Source organism: Solea senegalensis, linkage group LG16, assembly GCF_019176455.1.
Source record: "Solea senegalensis isolate Sse05_10M linkage group LG16, IFAPA_SoseM_1, whole genome shotgun sequence".
In the NCBI taxonomy this organism is placed as follows: domain Eukaryota; kingdom Metazoa; phylum Chordata; class Actinopteri; order Pleuronectiformes; family Soleidae; genus Solea; species Solea senegalensis.
In genome coordinates this window covers 19,505,815-19,527,834 of record NC_058036.1, presented here as the reverse complement: position 1 = coordinate 19,527,834, position 22,020 = coordinate 19,505,815, and the positions used below count along the sequence as shown (strand labels likewise).

General features: G+C 42.5%; 1 protein-coding gene across 5 annotated transcripts; it reads left to right on the top strand.

Annotated features, from left to right (window-relative positions):
- Positions 1-176: 176 nt before the first annotated feature.
- Positions 177-21,672, top strand: kiz (kizuna centrosomal protein). 5 transcript variants are annotated; one of them, XM_044047374.1, is made up of 15 exons: positions 186-333; positions 726-788; positions 1,276-1,438; positions 2,697-2,771; positions 4,040-4,655; positions 4,794-5,010; positions 7,685-7,804; positions 8,468-8,632; positions 9,689-9,839; positions 11,800-11,956; positions 12,378-12,440; positions 13,706-13,813; positions 14,144-14,213; positions 20,626-20,672; positions 21,358-21,672. In XM_044047374.1, exons 1-15 carry the CDS (start codon positions 269-271, stop codon positions 21,459-21,461), a joined length of 2,184 nt encoding a protein of 727 aa, XP_043903309.1. In that variant the 5' UTR covers positions 186-268; the 3' UTR covers positions 21,462-21,672. The 5 variants fall into 5 exon arrangements, with proteins under 5 accessions (XP_043903312.1, XP_043903310.1, XP_043903311.1 ...); XM_044047377.1 differs by lacking the exons at positions 14,144-14,213; positions 20,626-20,672; positions 21,358-21,672 and adding an exon at positions 12,513-12,558 and having other exon boundaries at positions 177-333; positions 13,706-13,814; XM_044047378.1 differs by lacking the exons at positions 186-333; positions 1,276-1,438 and having other exon boundaries at positions 340-788.
- Positions 21,673-22,020: the final 348 nt, after the last annotated feature.

Below are 22,020 nucleotides of genomic sequence, written 5' to 3'. Positions count from 1 at the left end.
CGAAACCACTTTTTCTTTGTTGAAATCGGTCTCAGTTTACAGTGTCACGTGCAATTGCACAAACGTTAGAAGGGAGCTCGAGCCAGCGGATGCTCCGCGTGCTCCTCTTGTTTATCAGCAGGGGATTCTGGGTAGCCATGTCCATGGAAACAGATGTAAACACCAGGAACGCAGCCTCCGCCTCTCCCTCCTCCGCCTCTCCCCCCTCCTCCTCCTTCTTCTTCCTCTTGGCTCAGCATCTGTGCCAAAACGGCCGTAAGTAGCAAACATGGCTTGCAGCGAGGACCATTATTATGAAAAGGTAACGTCGATTCAGCAAAGCCTGCGACAAAGGTGAGTTCACTGTGCTTTTATGTCAACGTGAACACGGCCCGGTTGAGACCACGGGCTCGGGTTGGGACCTGTGCCGCCATTTAGCATCCCACTGCGGCGTGTTACGACAGAGACATGCGACTAGCTTCTTAGCTAACTGATGAAGCCCGGGAAGCGTATAACTAGCTTGTCCATTAGCCGTTTATCTGTTATTAGCGTATGCTGCCATACGCTAATAACGACAACGTTACTCCTTGAAGCTGGAGTATGTTATTTTTTATATAGTATAGGAAGTACAACCGGTCAATAAGTTAGTGGATACGTATAGCTTAATAGTGCTAATAATCTGTCATTACGCATCCATGTAAACTATGGAGATGCTACAGTGTGTGTATGTGTGTGTGTGTGTGCAGAGAGAAACGGAGACTGGAGTTGGAGAGGGACTTGTTTGCTTACTCCAGATCTGATAAAAGGATGTAAGTGACCTTACAATATATTCTGTTTTCTTTGTATGAATGGAATTATATTAAACTTGTACATGAAGTAGTGATTTATTGTAAAATAAAACATCACAGTCAAGATTGTACAGCAAATTAGATTTAATATTTAAGCATGACACAGTATCTTGTTATAAGCATGTGTAATCAATACGTAATCATTTTATTTGGCGAATTATTATTGGGTGTTTTTGTTAGTATGAAATATGATGTCTAACAAAAATATCAGTGTTGTGTTCAGATGTGTCACAAGCACACAGTGCCCTGTTTTCATTATAAATCATTTGTAATAAATGTTAACATTTCAAGAAACAGCGAAGCATATGTGAATATCAGAGCTGAGGATTTGTTTTAAATTTAAAACATATTGTGCTTAACCTTTTCTTGTGAAAAGTCAAGTTCTTATGTTTTTGACTAAGCTGTTGGATAACATTTCTTTTGAATAATAGTTCTCCACTGCCTTCAGCTTACAGATAAAATGTTCCAAACTGCGCAGTTATCTCAAGGAAATCTCTAACAGGGAAGCACAAGCGAAAATGAGAAACCTTGAGCTTCTGAGAGATGTGGAGTGCATAGAAAATAGCATGAGGGAATATCACTCTGACCATGGTAGTCTGCAACAACAAAAGGTACATACACACAATTAAATTTGTCTAACATCCTGAAGATGCACTGAGGGTTATCCAGGTTTTTTTTTAATTTCATTTAATTTAATTTAATTTAATTTAATTTAATTTAACTTAATTTAAATTAAATAATCTTCAATTGTATTTTGAATGCAGTTTATAAAAACTCAACTGGTTATTTTAGAACAAGAGCAATAAAGGTACACAGCTACAATTATTTTTTTCCCCACAAGAAAAATGGGTATTTACTCCAAATGCTGATTCACACATATTATTTGCTCCAATGCTTTGTTGTGATTTAGATATATTTGCTTGCTGTTGCTTGATGTGACTATAGTAAACTCTCAATTTGCCCAATTTATCACAACGTGCAAATGAACGAGGGAAAAAAACAATGAGCCGGTCAGATTATCACTTTAAACACAACAACAGTGCTTGACAGCTTAATATCAAATTAACAAAATTGGCTAATTATGACTGGCTGAGTTAATTGCTCAATATAGAGACTCTGAAGTGCTCCAGAGGTTTAGTCATTCTCTCCCCTCAAGCAGTTGGTTTATTTCCTCTTGATGCTCTATGAATCCTCCATGTTTGTTGTTATTTCGATTGTCCCACTGCCCTTTCTTTCATTATGAAAGTTCTCTGTGTTTTATGTTGTCGGTGCAATGAAAACCAACAATTCTCTGGATGACACGTACACACGCTGAGGTGCATACAGCTGTATAACAATTTTAGTCTAATATCTATTTGTATTGGTTTTGCAATATTTAGAATTGAGACCTTTTGTAGGCATTTGTGAAAGATGTGCTTCTGTAAACTGCTGTTAGTTTGATGAAGACATATGGCACATTTAAGATAATCCAAGGGCCCTTAATCAGGCCATTGGTGTTTTTTTAATTGGAGCTGGGATTAAAGCAGCGAGTCTGGCTTGTCAGATAAAAAGACTGCCCCTAAAATGTTTGCGGTCATCTTTACAAGAGACACCCACTTGGGAAAACCCTGTTGTGATTGACTGATGCTTGACAGTGTCACTTTTGCTGTCAAGCCCTGTGCTTTTATACCATATACAGATAATATTCTGTGACACTATCACATCCTTGTAAAAAAAACAACAACTGTGTACCGTGTTCCATGCAGTGGCGGTTTACCCACCACAAATATTATAACCATCATTATTAATTCAGTATATACAGCTGGTGATCTTTCTGTCTGTCTGTCTGCCTTTATGTGTGTTAAACCTTTATTCTTACGTCTGTCGCAGGCTGACTTTTTCAGAAAGATTTCTAAACATATGGAGGAAAGGAAGAAAATGGATAAAGAGGTTGAGGCAGACAAGGTACTGTACTATAAACATAGTAACAGAAGATTTATTCGTTTGAAAGTAATGTCATTGTAATTAGTGTTGTGTGTTTGTATAGCTGAAAAGTGCTTTTTGTTTTTGTTTTTGGTTGGATCCTTCTCTTTTCAAATGTTTACAAGGTTTAAGCAAATCTTAGTTCTATCAAGCCGTGTTTTCAGGTTTTCAGGTTTAGAATAACAAAAGAAGGTGGACATTATGCCTGGTAAGTCTGTAGAGGAGTCTATATTTATACTGTGTATCTGTAATAGCACAGGTGTCTAATCCTCGCCGGTGCATCTGTACAAGCGATGCAGTTCAAACCCATAGCTATTTTCTCCCTTCACTTAAAGCAGTTAAAGCTCTTTCAGATGAAATGTCTAAGACATCTCATAATAACTTGGAGCATGCTGTCTAGAGCAGTCACTTGTAACTGTGTGCACCCCCACCCCCGCCACCCAACCCCACACCAGCCTGTCGATATTGTAATGAGCAAAATAGTACCGTCACTCCATTATGCATACAAGCCATTGGCTTGCAGTGTGCATGTCCCTCAGGCTGCAGCATTCATTAAGGGAAGCTTACCGGGCTGAAAGCTGGAGACAGATGATAACGGGATATGATTTTCATATTTAATACATTCCTTGGAAGAGCACATGCGTGCCGCAGATTGATAGAAGAATCAATTGCTACTTTAGTGAAACACTTTCTACTTTGCCCTGCAGCTACCGATGGAATCACTCAGCCAAGAAATTAACTTTTCCTCTTTTTTTTTTTACCTACTTTGTGGATCTGCTGGGCAGGCTGCATGGTTTACAGTGAATGTTATTAAGCAGCTAACTGTTTGGTATTTAAGACGCTTATCAGAAAAGAAACAGAAGCCATGCGTTTTGTTATTATGTTTGGAGGGAGGCTGTTTTGCCCCTTCCCCACCCACCCCTTGGTGACATTGCAGACATGAATCAAAACTTGTCTGAAGGATTTCTAATAAGATTAAAAGTTAAAACATTGATCCTTAGACATTCTTCTGAGAGAGGTTGTGAATGGAATTCTGACCATGGCTCATCTAAAATACCCTTATTCAGATCTGTAAAGTGCATACTTAATGTGTTGGAGTTGAATTTCTTTCAACTGAAGCAAGGATTTCAAGAAAAAATGTGGAGAATTTTATATTTGTTTAGAAATAGTTTCTCGCTGTAATGACAATGTTAGTCGTCAAAATGAATGATATGAATTATGCATGTATTATTTCTTTCCCACATTTACAGATCAAAGTTGTGCATAGAAAGCACTGGGACACCTCCCTCTCTCATCCAGCTAAGAATTTTACACAACCACCAACAATACATTTTATGGACCACCAGACCTCCAGAGCATCTGGTGCTGAAGCTGGCACCACAAGTGCACACTCGCACCAAGCATGGCATCATTCACCCTATCGCAGCTTGCACTCTGGTGAACGTTCACCAAGTGGCCTTTTGAAGAACTGTAGAGTTAGCGGTGAGGATGCCGCCGGCAACCGAGCACATTTATCAGATGACATTTCAGACTCAAACGATTCCCCAGACGCCTGCAATTTGAGTGACAAACATGAAAGAAAGATGGAGGTGCTCCCATCCGTTTGTGCCTTGACATGCGCGTCTGGCAGCGTGCCTTTTGGAAGTGATGATGAACAGGAACGGCCACCTCAGGTGACCTTGATGGGACCTGAGAAGAATCAGTCTCCCAGTGGCAGAGGCCTGACTGGGGCTAAGGATTCCCCTGCAGAAAACACCAACTCCCCAGATATCACTCATCAGTCATCCATAATGGAAACTGCAGATGGAGGTCTCACCCTGGTGATGCCTGAAACCACTTTTGAAAAAGAGGCTCAGCATAAACCAGGTTTGAACTGTTATTTCTTAGATTTTACCTTGTAGTATAATGTTGGCATCATGTCTCTACAGTGGAAAACACTTTATGTTTGTCCTTTTGAACACGGGAAATAAGCCATGTGATACTTTGCTCTCTGTTGAAATTCAGGTAGCCGTGAAAGTGTCAGCACACCAAGTTCTGACGTGCAGTTGTCAGAGAGCAGTGAGAGTGACCTGTCTATTTCTCTGACACAATCTGAGCTGGAAGATGATCTTCAAGAGGACGTGGAGTCTGAGAGAAATGCCACGTCTGCAGAGAGTCCTGATCACAGCCAGCACAGTCCAGATCCATCCAAGAACACATCATCAGCAGTGGCCTTGCAAAGGTATAGTATGTATAATGTATGTTTTTTCTGTTGTTTGGAATTTTCAGGGCGACAAAGGATGTAGAAACATGTTGATAGTTTCATGCCAGATAGTCTTGTGTCAAAGTGTCAAAAGTGCTGTCAGTATTTTTTTTTCCAAGACAAAGCTAAGCAAGCTAAGAACTGAGAAGGTTCTGCACGGCCGTGCTGAACCACAGTGGGCTGTTAATGATAGGAGCGAGTGAAAACACCGCACAGCGCCTTTTACCACCATCACATCTGAAGCTGACAGCGAGGATTGTGGGTCACGGTCCATGCCACTGTGCTATCTGTAGCTCGGCAGCAGCTGTGTGGTGGCGGTGGCAGTGATGCATCTTATAGGGAGAGCTCAGGACCTGTCACCAACAATATTGCCATAATCCAAGATAATGCTGTAACAGAGCAATTTTCTGCTTGAGAGACCTCAGGAAGTCCCCAGTGAAGGAGGAAATTTGTGGCACCATAGAGTGTTCTGGAGGGTGGGCATGTGGACAGCACTTAGAGCCACAAATCCTTAGCGTGATGATGGCCTCTGAGTTGAAGGATCATTTTGGATGGGGTTAGAGCCCCAGAAAATTCCATGTGAATGTTTGTTCCCAGAGCCTCTGCAGTTCCCCTGTGCAATACACTGTATTTTATGACCATGAGTTCTTAAAAAGTAGGAGAAGTTAATTATATTTTGTCTTTCTGTTTTTCTTGGGGGACACTGTTGAGACTTTGCACAGTTTCAGTCCTTGGGTTACATGCTTGTTTGTAATTTTGTGCATTTTCTACATTAGCATCCAGCTGTCCCTGGTTGTGCATGTGAACTTATTATTCAGCACAAAATGTACTGTAACTTTCTGTAATAATACAAATGCCCTTTTATTATCTGTTCTCTGTGTATCAAAAGCAGCTATGAGGGATTTTCTTTTTGAGAGTGAAGCACTTTTGTTTGTGCATGATTACATGGTCGACTGTACTATTTATATTATGACCTCAAGGGGAACTCTAGTTAGCCTGTGCCGAGGAGGCGACAGTGGGGGCAACGGCTCTCATTCTGAACTCAGAGCGATTCGGTATACGGGGAGAGAGCCAGAGGCTTTGATTTAAAAGTTACAAGAACATCCGGTCTATATTCTCTCCCTCTCTTTCTCTCTGTCTCTTAAGGTTAGAGTTTATATCGCTACCTACATTCAGCGCACAGTCAGGAAAAACAAGCCTGGGCAGTTCATTAGATTATCCCATTATATTTCTCCTCCAGCATGGTTGGGGTGAGTGAGTATACGGCTGAAATATCCTTCAGGTTTCTTTTTCGAGGAGCATCATAATGGCCTCGCTGTGTTCTGCTCTCAAATATATCGTCCCTGAACTGCGCTATGGATCTGCTCGATTAGGGACGGCATGTCGTACTATTAAGGCTTGGTTGTTAAACAGCAATGCTAGTTTTTAAATACCTGCGCTCAGTGCGCCGCTATTGCCATTTTTCCATTCCTTTGTGTGTTAAATTTGCTGTCGTTGCCAGCACGGCAAGATTCCCCTGACACCAGTCGCTCAACTCCGAAGCCGCTCCATGTGGTAAATCACCCTGGAGTCAGTACTGTACGCTGCAGTGCAATATCGCTGCAGAGAGGCTGACCTTTCCCTCCCCAGCTAACAATATACTCCTGATGATGTTGACATGCGGACAACGGCAGCATCTAAAGTGAGGTTGGAGACCTTGACATGAAAGCTGGCAACAATACAATGAGAGAGAGAGAGAGAGGTTTGCAGGAAAACACAACTAATTCACTTTCTCCCTCTCTAAAGGTCTCTTTTTGAAGAGCATTGACAAATAAAGTGGAAAGAGAAAGATGACTATTTCAAGGCCCATACTGGTGATAAGGGAAAGGAAAAAAAGGACAGCTTTTGCCTATGCTACTTCAACCACACTGAAGAGGACTTAGCACCGACGAATGGCACACTACAGAATGTCATGGATATAATTCAAGCTGCTAGCTTAATCACGATGTTACCAGGAAACAACCTGCAAAAAAAAGAGGGCGCAATTGTTTGCTGACCCCTAACCCAGAAGCCCATTACAGATTGTCATAAATTCTCTTTGGCCCCTTTTATCGAGGGGTGAGGGGGGGGCTCAAGATCTAACGGCTTGAGGTTTCTGGGAGAAATTCAAAGAGGGCCACCCAGAGCTTAATGCCCATGGAATAGATGGATTCCCGATATCCACATGCAATACACATCTATGTCTTATTTTGCAGCCTCACACCGTGGGACAACAGTAAAGTGTAAAGTGTCACTTGCCGAAATTTAGAGGCCTTTTTTTCTCCATGTTTGACTGTTCAATCGTGGTAAAAAAAAAATGTTGTTTTTACATGAATAGTTTTGCCATTTAACTCCTTGTTGTGTAAATAAAGGATATATTCCAGCTGTTCTCCCAGCTTTAGTTTTGAATGGCACTCATTACATGTGACATCTTCAACAGTTTTCAATAGCCACATTCCTGTACAGAGGGCAAACCATTTTAATGATCGGATTCCTCCTGCTGTCCTTGGGTGCGTCAAGGAAATTGCCTGGAAAAAATGTATTGCCAGCATTTAACAAGTGACAGATCTATCGATCACGTGACCTCCATTTTTTCTTTCCTTTTAGCACATAATGAGTAATGTGTTTTCTTTAGACTCTCCCAGGAAGGACTATTTAATCTGCTCGACACCATCGAAGGACGGCTCCGCGGTGAACGGACCACTTTGTATAGGGATTCTTCAGTCGATGGAAGACAACTCAATAGACTTATCGGGTACACTTTTGCCGTCTTTCTTCAGACTTTGCAATCTTATCTCTCGCTGTCAACACTGACATGGTGTGTGTGTTTGTTTAATGACCGTGAAGCAGTTTGTGCAGATGAGGAACAAAATATTATCCTTCTGCTAAGGGCTCTCCCTTTTTAGATGAAGTGTCATCACCAATATGCACACGTCTTTATTTTTGAGGGGGTTTTCAAACACGTGGGTTTTGTTACAGTAACCACGCTGCTGAATTGTTACTGGGAGTCGGGGGGAATTTGTTTCATTAGACTAGGCTTATTTTTCATAATCCTTTTTATTTTTCATAGCGTGATTCATTTTCCATAATTGGACTTTGTATTGTAAAGTGTGGATAAATGTCTCGCAAAGGGAACACACTGTCTTAAAGCCAGCGTATATTTTTCTCCACTGATGCAAATGAGAGTGTTTCAGATGGAGTCAACAACATATTGAGCAGTAAAGATAGTGTCTGGTGTCATGACCTGTTTTTTGGAACGTTTGGCCCTGCTGTGAAATGACGTGAGCACATGTGTATGGGCACTGGTGTGTATGATTATACTTGCAGGTGCTGGGTGTACTCACATGTACTCCTGGCCTGTTGGCTGAGCCTAGGACTCCGTGGCAAACACACTGACTACTCTCTATAAATTTGGCAGCCTTTGTAACGGTGGTGCGGACTTGAATGACGAGGACCTCGGAGCATGTGGAGCCGTCGTCCTTCATGAGCTGCAGAGGTTGTCATGGAGCACAGCAAAGGGCTGCCTGCTGCCACGGGATCTAGTGAGTTCTCACCAGTCCAGCCCTGATCCTACTGAAATAAGGTAAGGCTCCTGGTTTCTGTGTGTGTACAACACTGAAGACTGTGTTGTTCTCTCCTGTGATTTTAGAAAGTATCATAATTGTATTTTCAAGTTCATGCCGTTTATTCTTATAATTCCTTTGTAAAATATACATATATCGGTATAATTGTATAATAACCAATCAAACAATGTGTTTTGTGTAATATAGCACGTGTTGTTTTGTAGAAAATGCTATTTTTTCTTCCAATGTACTGGATAATGCAGAGCACAAATAACACTAATCTGAAAGCTACGGGGTTCAACATGCCTGCCTCGCCTTTTCATAAAGAAAGTGAGCAGATATACAGTATCGGTGAGTTCCACTTTTCACACAAAGAGTGAAGAGCTGCCTGTGCATTTTTTTATGACAGACAGTGGGGGAAGGGGGCATGCGGTTCAACAGTCGCTGAGATATTGCACGCTGCCGTTCGATACAGTTTCCCTTGTCCACAACTGTAAAGGTTATCTTTGGTGGCACCTCGTTTAGTAACACTGCATGGGTGAATGTCATGAGTAAATTAAAATGCCCTATCTGTGACTTCCAGTCCTTTGGATAATGAGTAGTTGTACTCTGAGCCAAATCCATGATCTGCTTCACTACCCTATTGATTTCAATGAGACCTTTCCCTGAAATATACTCAGTCCTAAGAAACACATCTCGCAGTGTCCGTCTCTTTCCTGTGGGGATGCCTATTGGCTTTTTGACCTTTTATCCAGTTTTCAAATAAAAGATTTCTGTCTATCGCAGGCCGTCTTTATTCAGCGTTAGCTGGAATTCATTAAAGAGCTACTGTTCAGTGTTCTCAAGTCTTGAGATGGCACAGAATCCAGTCTTTTGACAAACACAATGAAATGAAATATATTTTGACTTTAGTTTGGTTACATAATTGCAGCTTTGTGGTTCATGTAAAACAATGTCACTGCAAGGAGGTTTGATAATGACTCATTTTCAGATGTCCTAGTGTGTGTGCGCGATAAGAAAGCCTCCGTTTTCTCTCCCTCCCTCCCTCCCAACCCCACCCCCACCCCTTACCACAGCACCAGCCTCCCTCCTGATGCCGCTCGGCTGTGGGATCGCTGGTTCAAGCACGCCCTTCTGCTGAAGGAGCACCGTGTCCTCAACACTGAGCATTTGGTCCAGCTGTTCACGCCACTGCTGCTGGAGCGCCATGCCTCTTACAGCCACCAGGTAGCGTTGGAGGCACACACTACCGCCTCTCCACACAAACACACACAAAGAGAAGGTCACACACTTGCATAGAACGGGCACCTTGTCCTAAAACAAGCAGGCATTAAGACACAGTGATGACTACAGCAGAAACATGTTTTCTTTTTTCCCCCCCCCTTCTTTCCAAAGAGACTGGTGTTTTTCTTTCTTTTGTTGTTTCTTGGCGCTGTAGTTGGTACTGAATGTCCTCTTTGTGCCCGGCGTTTGAAACCACCATCAGATCGCTCCACACATTGACCTAGACAGAAGGGAGATCCTGACCCATGTGCTAATCGCAAATCACAGCCTCCGCTTGGCTTCTTTCATCCCATGTGGAGAATTCATCTGAGAAACACTTGCGTTTAATTTGTTATTAGTCAAAAGTGTATCCATCACCTGGGTCCAAATGGAGGACTGTGGGACACAATGGGAAGGACTGTTTTATATTTTCCGCTCGTTTCATTAAACAAAGAAAGGAAGATTACGCTGCATTTAAATTTTACACTCAGAACCTAAATATAATGTCAAGAGGTTTGTGAGACGTCTGTGTGCAGGAATGAATCATATATACATACATGCAGCGTTTTGTGTTATTAATTTTTTTGGACTCATCTTTTGGGGGTTCTCGTGGCTTCAAGATCTTGTTCCAGTGTCCCTGACGCAATGAGAGAAGCAAAGAGGACGACTGTAGGGCCTCTTGAAAATATGAGCAGACAAAAGGAGGAGAGGTGCTACCATCTACATCATTGTGTCCAAGTGCATCAGGAAAACCCTGATTGAAATTTCTCTCCCTTTACCTCCCCTCTTCTCCCACTCCATCTATTTCTTCCTCCCTGCCTCTATTTCACCGTCTCTCCCTGCATTTCTCCCTCTCCTCTCAGTCCTCTCATACAGCAGCTTACTCTCCGCACACAAGAGAAAACAGAAATTTCCATTCACGTCTTGCAGCCCCGGCTACTTGGACAAATGGGAGCATGCAGCTCGCATGCACACACTCAAAGAGGCCCTTTGAATATTCAAGTGCTAACAGTTGCATTCATTGATATTTAAAATGCAGTGGGTCTGCGAGAGCCCTCAACTCTCAGCACATTTGACTAAATCCAGAAAAAAAAAGACAAGAACAAAGACGGTTATCTGGGACAAGGATCAAGACAGTTTTTGCCGTGCAGCGGCATCAAATACCAGTGGCAAGCTCGGATTGGCACATGTGTTTGCATCTCTTCCCCTTTCAGAAAATGAAAGCGTGTACATTTGTCACTCTTCACTACGACCCACTGATAACAATTTACAATGTACTTAAAGTTTGTTATTGCCGAAATCCTCCTGATCATCCGCTCCATATTAGTGCTCATTAAAAGTTGCAAATGTCCGTCTGAGGCTTAGAGGCAGTCTTTGATCACAAAAGAGAGATGATGATTGCAGGATTTGATATGGGGGAGGGAAACTAGGAGAGAAAGGAAATCGGTGTGTGGCATCTCCTTGCTCCTCATCTCCCGGAACAGCTCCTCTTAATTGTCTATCCTCATCTCCCCTGAGATGAAAATGAGCTGGAGAGGGAGGAAGAGAGCAGTTTGTCTCAATCCTTTCAGCCAAGAGGGGAGATATCTGGAACGTGTTGCACATTAACGCCAGGGTGATTGCATTCTTTAGGTGCTCCTCTAATCTCATGGATGAGAAGAGAGGGAGAGCAAAGGGAAAAAAAAAACGTGTGATTGAGAGAGAGAGAGCGAGAGAGCGGGAGTGAAAGTGTGCGAGAATTATCTTTTTTTAGTTAAGCGAGTGAGAGAATTTGAAGTTATTTTCTCTTGGCGTTTAAACGCGCTGTACAGCTGCACCTCTGAGCGAGTAAATGACTGGCCTAATCGTTCGAGAGTTCAATTTGACACTTCCTTCAGAAAATGGGAACAATTAAGAATGTGGTTTTAATTTGTGCTGCTTGCAGGCCAAAGTGCTGCTGAGGACACTTCTGTCCCGGTCCAGTGAGGAGTGCCCCTCAGCAGAGGACGAGAGAGATTTGTCTTCTCCGTGTGATTCTTCGCCTCTCATAACTGACAGTGATGTGAAGGCTGCCAGGCCAGTGCAAAGGCAACAGATTCAAGGTAACTGGATATATAATCTGGAAAAATTCTAGGTATTCTGCAATGTTTGAATGCTGGGTTTTGGTTAAATGAGTTGTGGAGGAATATTTGCATAATATTACAGGTAAAATGGTTAGTTTGATTGTGTTTGTTAATAGATTTCTTGCAAAAATTCCACATTGAGTTAAGTTTATGGAACAAGGCCATTAATAAGTATAAACGCTGCTATTTTGTGCACCACCTTCACAGAGAAGTAAAACTTCTCATTTATGAAAGAAATCGATTTCACCATAGAGCTTTTTTTTTTATGAATCTCTCACAGGCCAGTTTTTCATACAGCCTTCTATTCAGGGCTAAAGAAAGAACCCCCATTCCCATTTCTATCCTGAGACTCCCTTCCTCCCTGCCACTGCTTCTCACTATGTGCTTCCCTTTCTTACAGAACTACAAAGTGCTGAAGAGGACAGCCACGACGAAAGCCCTGTGGAAAGTGTTCCTATTAGAGGTAAAAAGGCATCGCTGGTGCCCCAGCATTCACACTGTCCTTATATTGTGTTTTGTTTTCTTCCCACTGCAGTGAATAATGGGCTCTTTTAAGCAGTGGCTGAGGCAGGATGATCAAGGTGAATCCAGGGTCAAAGTCCCACCTGAAGAGCCCTGCTAGTTCTCTCTAATTATCTGCAAGAAAACCCTAGCCATGTTTTCAGCCTCGTCTGAGGCATTCGGGCAAAATTGATAATGTGGCCGCTTTAATTGTCTGGACGTCAGGGTGGGAAGCGCCAAAGATCTGTCGTCGCTTCTCATTATCTTCTAAACAATGCTCTGGCCAAGGCTGGACTTGAAAAATACTAGATGTGAAGGCATCCTGGAAGCAGTTGGCATGCCCATCCCTCAGCCGAACCTCTGAAATGCAAAGCAATCCTATATTACCCTTGGTCTATCAGATTTCCTACTGGGTGTTTGGTGTCTGCATCCCTAAGGTGCACAGCCAGTGTGAAAGAGCCCAGTTTCCACTTAATCAAAAGAGACATAACCAGCTTAAAAAAAAAGATTGTGCAAGGAAGAAGGTTTTGCTGTGCTGAGCAACATCAGTGTCACAATCAAATACCATGACTTGATAGAAAATGGCAGTAATTGCCAAGACAGGATTCTGTATAGACAGTGTTTTTTAAAAAAAAGATTACATATGAAAGCTTTGACTGTATAGAGTGTTTTAGAGATTCAGCGATTCTCATGCACTATAGTTTCAGACAAAATGATATTAAAAGTAATATTTCTTTTTATCCTGAAATCAAGTTGTTGGGATGTGTTGCTCTTTCCTTTGACATGCTCTGTGTGTTTTAGCCACATCATTGAGACAACAAGCCATTTATTATCTACTTCTGCTCTGTTGATTTTTGCCAGTGCAGTCTCTGCGCTCCTCTCAAATATGAGACCTGCTTTAGTGTGCCGGAAAGTAATTATGAGTGTTTTTTTTTTTGGTTTTTTTAAACAGAAAATCAATCATTGCCTTCCTGCGAGGGGATGCTGCGATAATGCGAGATGCTGATTGCTGTCTCATGGAAACTGTAGCTACATACTGTAGGCTTGAATCAACAGCTTAGCTGATTGAGCAGTGTTTTCACCCTCTCTGTACACCAGCGAGACCAAAAGCCTCGACTACTGAAGCATGTTGTCTCAACAAACACAGAAACCTCTGAAAGTTGGAAACCTGGCTTTTAAGCAAATATTTGACTGTGTGCGTGTGCATGTGTGTGTGTCCTTGAGCAGAGACAAAAGCATATCAGTTACTCAAACAATCAGCCATGCAGAAAAGGCCGCAGAGCTCTGGAGAGGAGGAGGACGACGATGAGGAGGAGGAGGACGATAGCATCTCAGGTAAGAGACGTGGTCCGCTCAAGTAGCAAACAATTGGAGCAGAACCGTTAGCCAACTCTGGCATGAATCCTCACAGTGTGAACGGCGTGCCGCTGTCAAAGCTCTAAGTTTTCAGTCGAAGTGAATTTGAGGGCGCCCTGTTCCTCCTGCGTGGAAGGAATTCCAAATAGCTTGTGAAGAAAATGCGTCACGCTATGTTCTATCAAGACATGCATCGACAACCTCCTGCATTCCTTACCACACTTTTCTATAGACGTATGTATTGTTAATTAGCTTGTGATGAGATGTGCAAAGCAAATGGTTTTATCCAGCATTGTTTGCTCTTTTAAGGAATAAATCGTGGCCATGAAGAGGACCTGGGGAGGGCCAAACACTCCTCACATCAAGACCCTTACCCCTGGTAAGAACATTGTTTTTATTCAGCAGGCCACAGGAAATGGGCCACCAGACACCAGAGTGGTTGATGTACATTTGCATGGCAGCTCTAATAATTCCCTGTTCATTTCCATAAGATCAATTGAGCGCCACCCATTAACTCCCTTACAAAGACAAAAGGCCTCCAAAGCCCTCACTTGCTCACTGTTTGCCGGGTCGAGCCAGGTTTTTGAAATCAGAAGCAAAACGTCCACCATGAAAATAAATTGGAGTCATAATCTGCATAGACTTCAGCCTTATTGTCAGAATGCAAACAGATCATGTCAAGAAGAGAATCGGGGGACAACTGTTTTGGAAGAAGCGGACTCGAGTGTTGACAAGGACAAATGTCCTTTGATTTTTCACCCTTGAAACACATTTAGGCTGCTCAAATCAGAGCCATAAGTGGGTCGGAAAAGGACATCTAATGATAAATAGCTCAGTGGAAGCTAACACCATCACAGTAACATTTGAATATCAACACGACTTCATCAAATCTCCAATTGCCTGTCGGGTCCTCAGAGCACCTCTTCACAGCAAACCCATTTGGGCTGTCGTAATGGCTGGGTAAACGTTATGAGGAATAATCTTCTCTGATTTCATGTGATTACTGGGCACCATGCTGACACAAGGGCTGAAGTCTGTATCCCCCCGGCCTGGCAAGCGGGCACTCCCAGTTTGCCTATTAGCTGAGGGAAGGGCCTAATGGGCCCGGCTCTATTGTGGTCCTCATAGCTGCTGATGTCTGCCCCTGCCAGTCCCAGTGTCCACGCTCTTTAATAAACATGAGCCAATTTTGGGCCCAGAACCTCTCAGATGGTGTCCGTCTCCATGTCATTAATGTGCATGGGAAACCCGCAGCACATGTAATTAAACAAAATCGGCACACGAGAGAGAAACGTGTGACGGAACCACGAGTTGTGTGCACAGTGAAATGGAACAAATGGGTAGTTTAGCGTGGCAGACACTCGCCAGGCTTTGAATCTGGCAGCGCCAAGAGCCGCGAGTTTCCGCGGTCGCGCGACAATCGTCGATGTCCACTGTCTTTCCTCTGCGTCTGCGGGACGCTGAGTTTCAAGCGTCCCACTTATATACAGACTTCCTACAGTGCTCTATTGTTGCCATCAGTGTTCTGGAAACCCTGAATGAAGAAGCACAACACTGCAGCATACACTTGCTCTCTCTCTCTCTCTCTCTCTCTCCCGGACTCTGCCACACACACACCCTCCCTCCCCACAAAACAAACTTGTTAATTATTTGCATTATTTTGTCAGCGAGCTGATGAGTCACATCAAAAGGAGGATGGAAGTGGTCTCAAAATACCAAAAAAAAATGGCTTCTTCTCTGTTGTCTTAGACAATAATTATGATTTGCCAGTTAAGCCCAGTCTACAGCAGAGGGATTGTAGTTTAAAGCAGAAGCTTTGGTGCAAAAAAATGCATTTATAGCCCTTTGTGAGGCTCCTCATTATGTGTGGGCCTGATTCATTAAGTAATTGGTTTGCAGTTGTTTACATGAGTATTAAGGCCTTCTATTCAGGGCCTTTGAGAGATACATTGTGCAAATGTTGCATGTTATGAATGCAGAATGAGAGGCGGGGGGCCAGTCCTATTGGCTAAACACTGCACTCGGCTGAAAAGCGAGAGAAAAGCACTGCGTACTGCTTTGCATAGCAATGACTAGGGCCTTAATAAGCTTTACAGATTAAATACATGCAGTCTATACAAGATGCAAAGAGATACTCTTAACACATTTATATGTGCTCATTTCACTATTATGGTGTTCGAGAGAATTGAGGTCTTTCATATACTTTTTTTTTTTCCCTCTCTCTCTCTTTCTCCCCCACTCTCTTCCTCGCTCTCCCCCACACAGTGTTTTTCAGTCAGATACTTTTATAGAATGTTCTGTTTATTGTATTATAAGTCTTGGGGGGAAGCGACTGATCTGCAACATTTATTAAGGATTTGTTCATTAGAAATCTTTTGCCGTCTTTGTGAGTGGCAAAGTAAAATCACTTTGTGGTTGAGTGGGGATGAAAGGAATAATGCACGAAGGAGTGAGTCTTAATAAGCAGCTGCACTCCATGTAAAGACCACTTGTTCCCCTTTGTATGCGAGTGCATGCCACTGCTTTCTCTCGTGCAAAGCGCCATTGTGCTTCTTTCTACTGTAGGCATTTCAGATGCCACTCCTTTCTTATTTTTATTTTGAGTTTTTTAATACCTTTTTTTTTTTTTATCCCCTACCCCCCACCTCACCCTCCCCAGTTTTTGATCTGAAAAAAAATGTTTTAACACATGTGCACACACACTCGTACACACACACAAAGCATAATCCGTCAGCCAATGGTGCAATGATTGTTGTGCCTAGTGCCTGCTTGACAAAAACCTTGACTCAACAATTAGTGGTTTACAGCTTTGCCTTGGACAACAGGATGTGCTCAAGCATTCGACCTCAAATCACTCGGTGTCAAAATCAGAAGCTCTCTCTCTCCCTCTCTCCCTCTCTCATTGGGAGGCAATGTTTGTGGATCTCTGACTGTTCATCGGGAGGAGGGATGGATGAGTGAGGGAGACATGAGCTGAGAGGGAAAAAAATTGGAGGGGTGGGGACTTAGAAGGAGCGAGTGGGAGATAGAGGGAGACAGAGAAACAGGAATGGCGCTTCTTATAATCCAGCAGTGAGTCAAGGAAGACACGTGTAAATAGTTAATCTGACAATACAACACTTCAGTCTCTGCAGCAGCATCTGTAACCGTGTGATCATAGTCTTTGTAGAATTTATCCTCGGTAATCTCTACTTTTCTTTTAATTGACAATTAATTAGTTGAGCTCCTCCTTAAAAACAAACGAGAGAGTAACGTGAAATCCAGGTTCCAAGATGTGTCAAACAAGACGGTGAAGGCAGCATTTAGAGGCTCCGACCAGTGGAGGTCACTGTCCTGCACTGGCTGCCTGACAGCAGTAAAGAAAAACCTCATCAATTTATAACAAAAAGAAGTGTGCAATCAGATCAAATTTCCATGCCGTATTTATAGCCATTTTTTTAATGGTCTAATTCAGGGTTGATGCACAGAGAAAAACCAATGCACGTATCACTCTCCTCAAATAACAAGTGCAATTTCTCTAAGCTGTTTGCAGCCTGTTAGTGGCAGAAGAAGTGGATGAATAAAAATTCAAGGTTTGAAATAGAGCAGTTTTCTATAGGTGGTGTTTTTTTTTTTCTTCTTTTTCTTATCACTCTATAATGAACCTAGTCCCCACGATGTTTACATGTTCTGATGTTTGTGTGTCAGACGGGGTGGGAAATAACACGCCTCACATAAATTATGATGGATAAAAAAACGTGTAGTAAGAGATGAGTGCTCTGTCCTTCAGTCAACCTTGCACTGGCTGTCTCCACTAGACCGCCACCAGTCAGCCAAAGAGCAGGCTGTTTTGAAATCATTGGCCCGGCGCCGCTTAGTGTGAGCTGCAGTACTTACTCAATGCCAGCAGAGAGCACTCACATGTTAGACAGCACCCACTCACAGTGCACTCACAGTTGCCTCTCACTGTTTGCCCCCTCTGAGGGCTATATCCTGCTACCATTCAAGCCCAGTAGAGTACATCTAAACGGAGCCTAAACAATGTTTCTGTGGGGTCATAGCCGGGATGGGAGTAGGAGTTGATGGGAATGATGAGGTGATGGGTCTCCCTTTACCTTTAGACAAGCACCGCTGTGCAAAAGTGCCATTGTGCTATTAGCATTTGTACGTGGGTGGCAGGAGCTTAAAAAAGGCCAAGGTAAATAAAAGCAGTTTTCCAGCTATCGGCGTGTGCAAGCCAGTATTAATGCTTGCTAAGCATTATTTCCTCTCGTAGTGCGCTCATATTGTACTATTGAAATCTGTCTTCTGTGACTCACAGAAACGTAGTCTTGTCTTACATCCACAGCCGCTCCAACCTCTTTTAATTAGTGTAGTAGAACGCTACGTTCTTAAAGAGGGTGTCTTTATTCTGCGTGCTATTGGATGTTTATTACAATACAATATAATACAAAACAGTGGAGTTTTGTGATTGCAGCCTCTGTGTTTTTCTATGGTTTAATCTGTGGCACGTGGACATATTTTTACACGGCACGTCGTTCAGTTTTCTAACGACGTAGCACTCTGTGAAACCAAACCAGGATCAAACAAAGCAAGAGAGCAAAAATGAAACGTGTTACTCTGACTTTAAATAGTGTGCGTCAGATTTTAGTCTGCTGATTTAACATTTCCTCTGTTCCAACATCATCGTTTGGTGTGTACATAGTAAGACATAGTAAATAGTTTAGTTTTGAGTTCACCACGTCATTAGAAAACATAACAAACAAACCTGACTTTCATGGCATGTTTAAAATATGTAAATCGAGGAGTTCTGCATTTAATAAACAGATAAATTAAACAATGCGAGTTCCAATCGCGCCACGGTGTGTTTCAAAGTTCAGAGCGTTTTAAAAGGTCACTTTGAAATCAATACATAATCTCTTTAAACGCGAGATAAACAACAATATGAAACAATTGCGAAAGGCCATAGAATGACAACAAGCGAGGCATTTGGGGGAAAATAGACGTTACAATAGCTATAATTTGCATCATTTTACACATTACATTCACCTCCGTCTACCAGAGCTTGTAAAACACTGGCTATCCCCAGTCTTACATATTCAGATTATTGCCTCAGTTAAGGGAAACTCAGCAGAAGATGAACTGGCATAATGTTTATGGAAACAGAATATTAGATCGCTGGGGTCAGATCCAGACTAGGCTGTCTATGATAATAGCCCTGTCTTGAAATCAGTTCTGTCCCTCAGTGAAGTGGAACAGCTGATAGACCATTCCCATTGCGGGGGGGAAGTTGGAGAAAAGAAAAGCCCAATTTGCTCTCCGTAACAGCTATTATTGTGGCAAAGGAGAGGAAGTAATCGTATCAGATTATTGCTGTATTTTTGCGGCTGGAGAGTCTGGTGAAGATCTGCTGCCTAACAGTTGTAAATGGATGCTCTTCTCCCTGTGGTTTAGTCGTGCTTCAGTGTTTCCAGTGGTAATTCCTCGCCATAAATATCCACTCACATATATTAGAAAATGTTACACTAAACATGTACATGGAAGTCCGTGATTCTCATTATGTACTTTCTTTCTAATAACTGCACAGAAGGAGATTCAGGCTTCAGATTATAACGTTTCTTACATGGCACATTTTGTTTTTTTGTTTTTTTTTCCCCCTCTTCCTGAAACCGCTTCACTTGCACAGCGTCTGTGTGGATTTAAGTAGCAGAGGTTCAGTGTGTCGCCTTAAAAGATGAACAAGAGTCGTTTAAACGCCACGCAGGAAGTCTTATCAGCATGTGACTGTAAAGGTTATATTCTAATGTTTACAGTGGCTCAGTGCTACGTCGCCTATAGCACAAAGCAATCTGCTCACAGTTAGGAAGGGGAGGTGCATTTCTTCTCCCTCATTCTGTCTTGAGTGGCGCAAAGCAGCAATATATAGTTTACAAGATGGCAGTGGGAACGTAGCCAGAGTAATTTGGTCCTTATCCTCAATGTACAGTCACATGTGCCAAGACTTAGATGTGGAGATGAGAGTGATTGAGAGGATGACAATCAGAGAGGTCATGGGTTTGAATTGATGCAGATGGAGGAACACGCCCGATGGCCGTCGTCTTTTTTTTTGTGAAGCTCATCTGCTTAAAACTGTGGCATCTTTTCTTTTTTTTTTCTCCTTTTTCCAAGGGAAAACATCAGCTCATCTCTGATATAGAAGGAGCAAACAAATACGCCATATGGATGTGTATGCTAACCTGGGAGATGATGAGGATATATTGTGGGGGTTTTGAATAGGCTCTGTGATGATGTAAATTAAAGAGGAGGCCTTTAAAATTGGGAGCGGGAGGCCTGATTGCATATGCATTGAGATAGATCAAAGCCTTTTCAGAGGGCACACATTTACATAGCGATATCACCAGAGCTATGGGAACCTGGCAACCCTGGTCTTTGGACTGTGTTAGAATAAAGAGGGCCTTGTGGAAGTCCTTTGGCACAATTAGAACAGAAGTCAAGGAAGTTCCCTTCTAGTCCCCCTATCATTCACCGGGTTTGTCACAAGTCAATTTTTGTCATAGTTGCATAGTTGTACAAATAGTTTTCATTTATCTTTTGTCTTCTATAAGATCAGTTTTTTAAAAATGAAAATTCAACATCTGGACAAACCAGTTCTGCTGAAATATTTCTTAATTACTTTATTCCCAATGCTGTGTGTGTGTGTGTGTGTGTGTGTTTTTTCTACATTTATGTAAAATAATCACCTGTCTATTCATCCCTTTTTAGTAGCAGGTATTTTATAACTTGACATAGCTAATAACTGTCTGTGTTTCCAGGAGAGAAAAGACTAACTCAAAGGCTCATTCTGCCACGCAGTCAAAAGGTCAGTATGGAAAAAAAAATCATTTGAAATGTCTGTTAAGACACTGTGTGAAAAAAAGGTTAAATACACTGAACCATAGAGAGGGTTCATGCATTAACAAACATGAAGTTATTATAAACTTGAACTTCGTAAGTGTGCCGGTGGTTTTATGAAAATGTTCTGTAAATACAGCGGTGCCTTTTGAAGATGTGTACATGAAAAAGCTAACCTTGGAGCCAAATCTTGAAAGCATAGATTGATGTCGTCGGTAAGCGCGAGCTAATCCTCGGGTAAATGATTAAAATAAGCCGTTCTTGTGTGCGCGCACGAGTGATCAAACTTTTTAACAAAAGTCCAAGGATTCGTTGGGTGATTCATAGCCGCGTAGCCACAGATACGGCGATGAAAAAGCTGTGTTGTGACACTTTTGGGTGCCACTATGATTTTCACATGTGCGATTACTTCGCCCACACATGCATTTTTATCGCTATGAATGAAGACAATATACGCGAATGCACAAAAGCTGTTTAAGACCTTTAAGACTCAAACTCAAGGACGGTTTAGCATAAACTCATTTCATTCCTTGAATTATTTCAAAAGGTGGTATAACTGACTGGATGAAATCTAAAATCGTACAAAAAAAATGTTCCGCTGTTTGAAAGGAGCCGAATTAATGATTTCCTCTTTTGTTGTTTTATTTGTTTAGCGCTCTGGGAGGACTCGGATGACAGCAACTCAGAGATCGAAGCAGCTTTACGTCCTCAACCGTTGAACACAAACAGCCATGACTCCGATGACTTCTATGACTGACGTTTTCTTTGGAGATATTCTTTTAACTACACTCTTATTTGGCTGCAAATTCCCGGGCGGTTTGGCTCACAGTGTTTCACCTCCTGACCGTTATTGCAGCGGCCCGCGTTGTAAATCATATGCACACTGTATCGTGGAAAACAAATAATAAAGTTGACAGCTCTCACGCTGGGTAAAGTGCGTGAAGAGTTGTCCAACACTCTGATGTTAACCCTGCTTCAGTCTCTTTATCTGAACAACTCTCGCCGCTCATAATAACAGCTCGAAATAGATTAAACGGATCTTTTAAAGCGATTTGTTTGCACTAGGCTGGAAATCATGCATTTTGAATGCAGCGAGCATCTCCGAGTGCTCTGCCTCCCGCACGCTCGAGTGTAGTGATGTGAGTCACCTGTGAAATGACAAAGCACAATGGCCACTCTGCAGGCTGCGGCGCGACCTGTGAACCCGCTGAAGAGGCACATCTCCCAGGACACAAAGTGTTGCTCCGCCAACAAACTCAGAATATTTACCCCACCCCCCCCCAGCACCACCACCACCCCCACCACCACACGCTCTG

Coding starts and splice junctions, on each gene's coding strand:
- kiz (XM_044047374.1), top strand. CDS start 269: ATGGCTTGCAGCGAGGACCATTATTATGAAAAGGTAACGTCGATTCAG. Junction 4,656..4,793: donor AGAGGCTCAGCATAAACCAG/GTTTGAACTGTT, acceptor GTTGAAATTCAG/GTAGCCGTGAAAGTGTCAGC. Junction 7,805..8,467: donor CAACTCAATAGACTTATCGG/GTACACTTTTGC, acceptor TAAATTTGGCAG/CCTTTGTAACGGTGGTGCGG.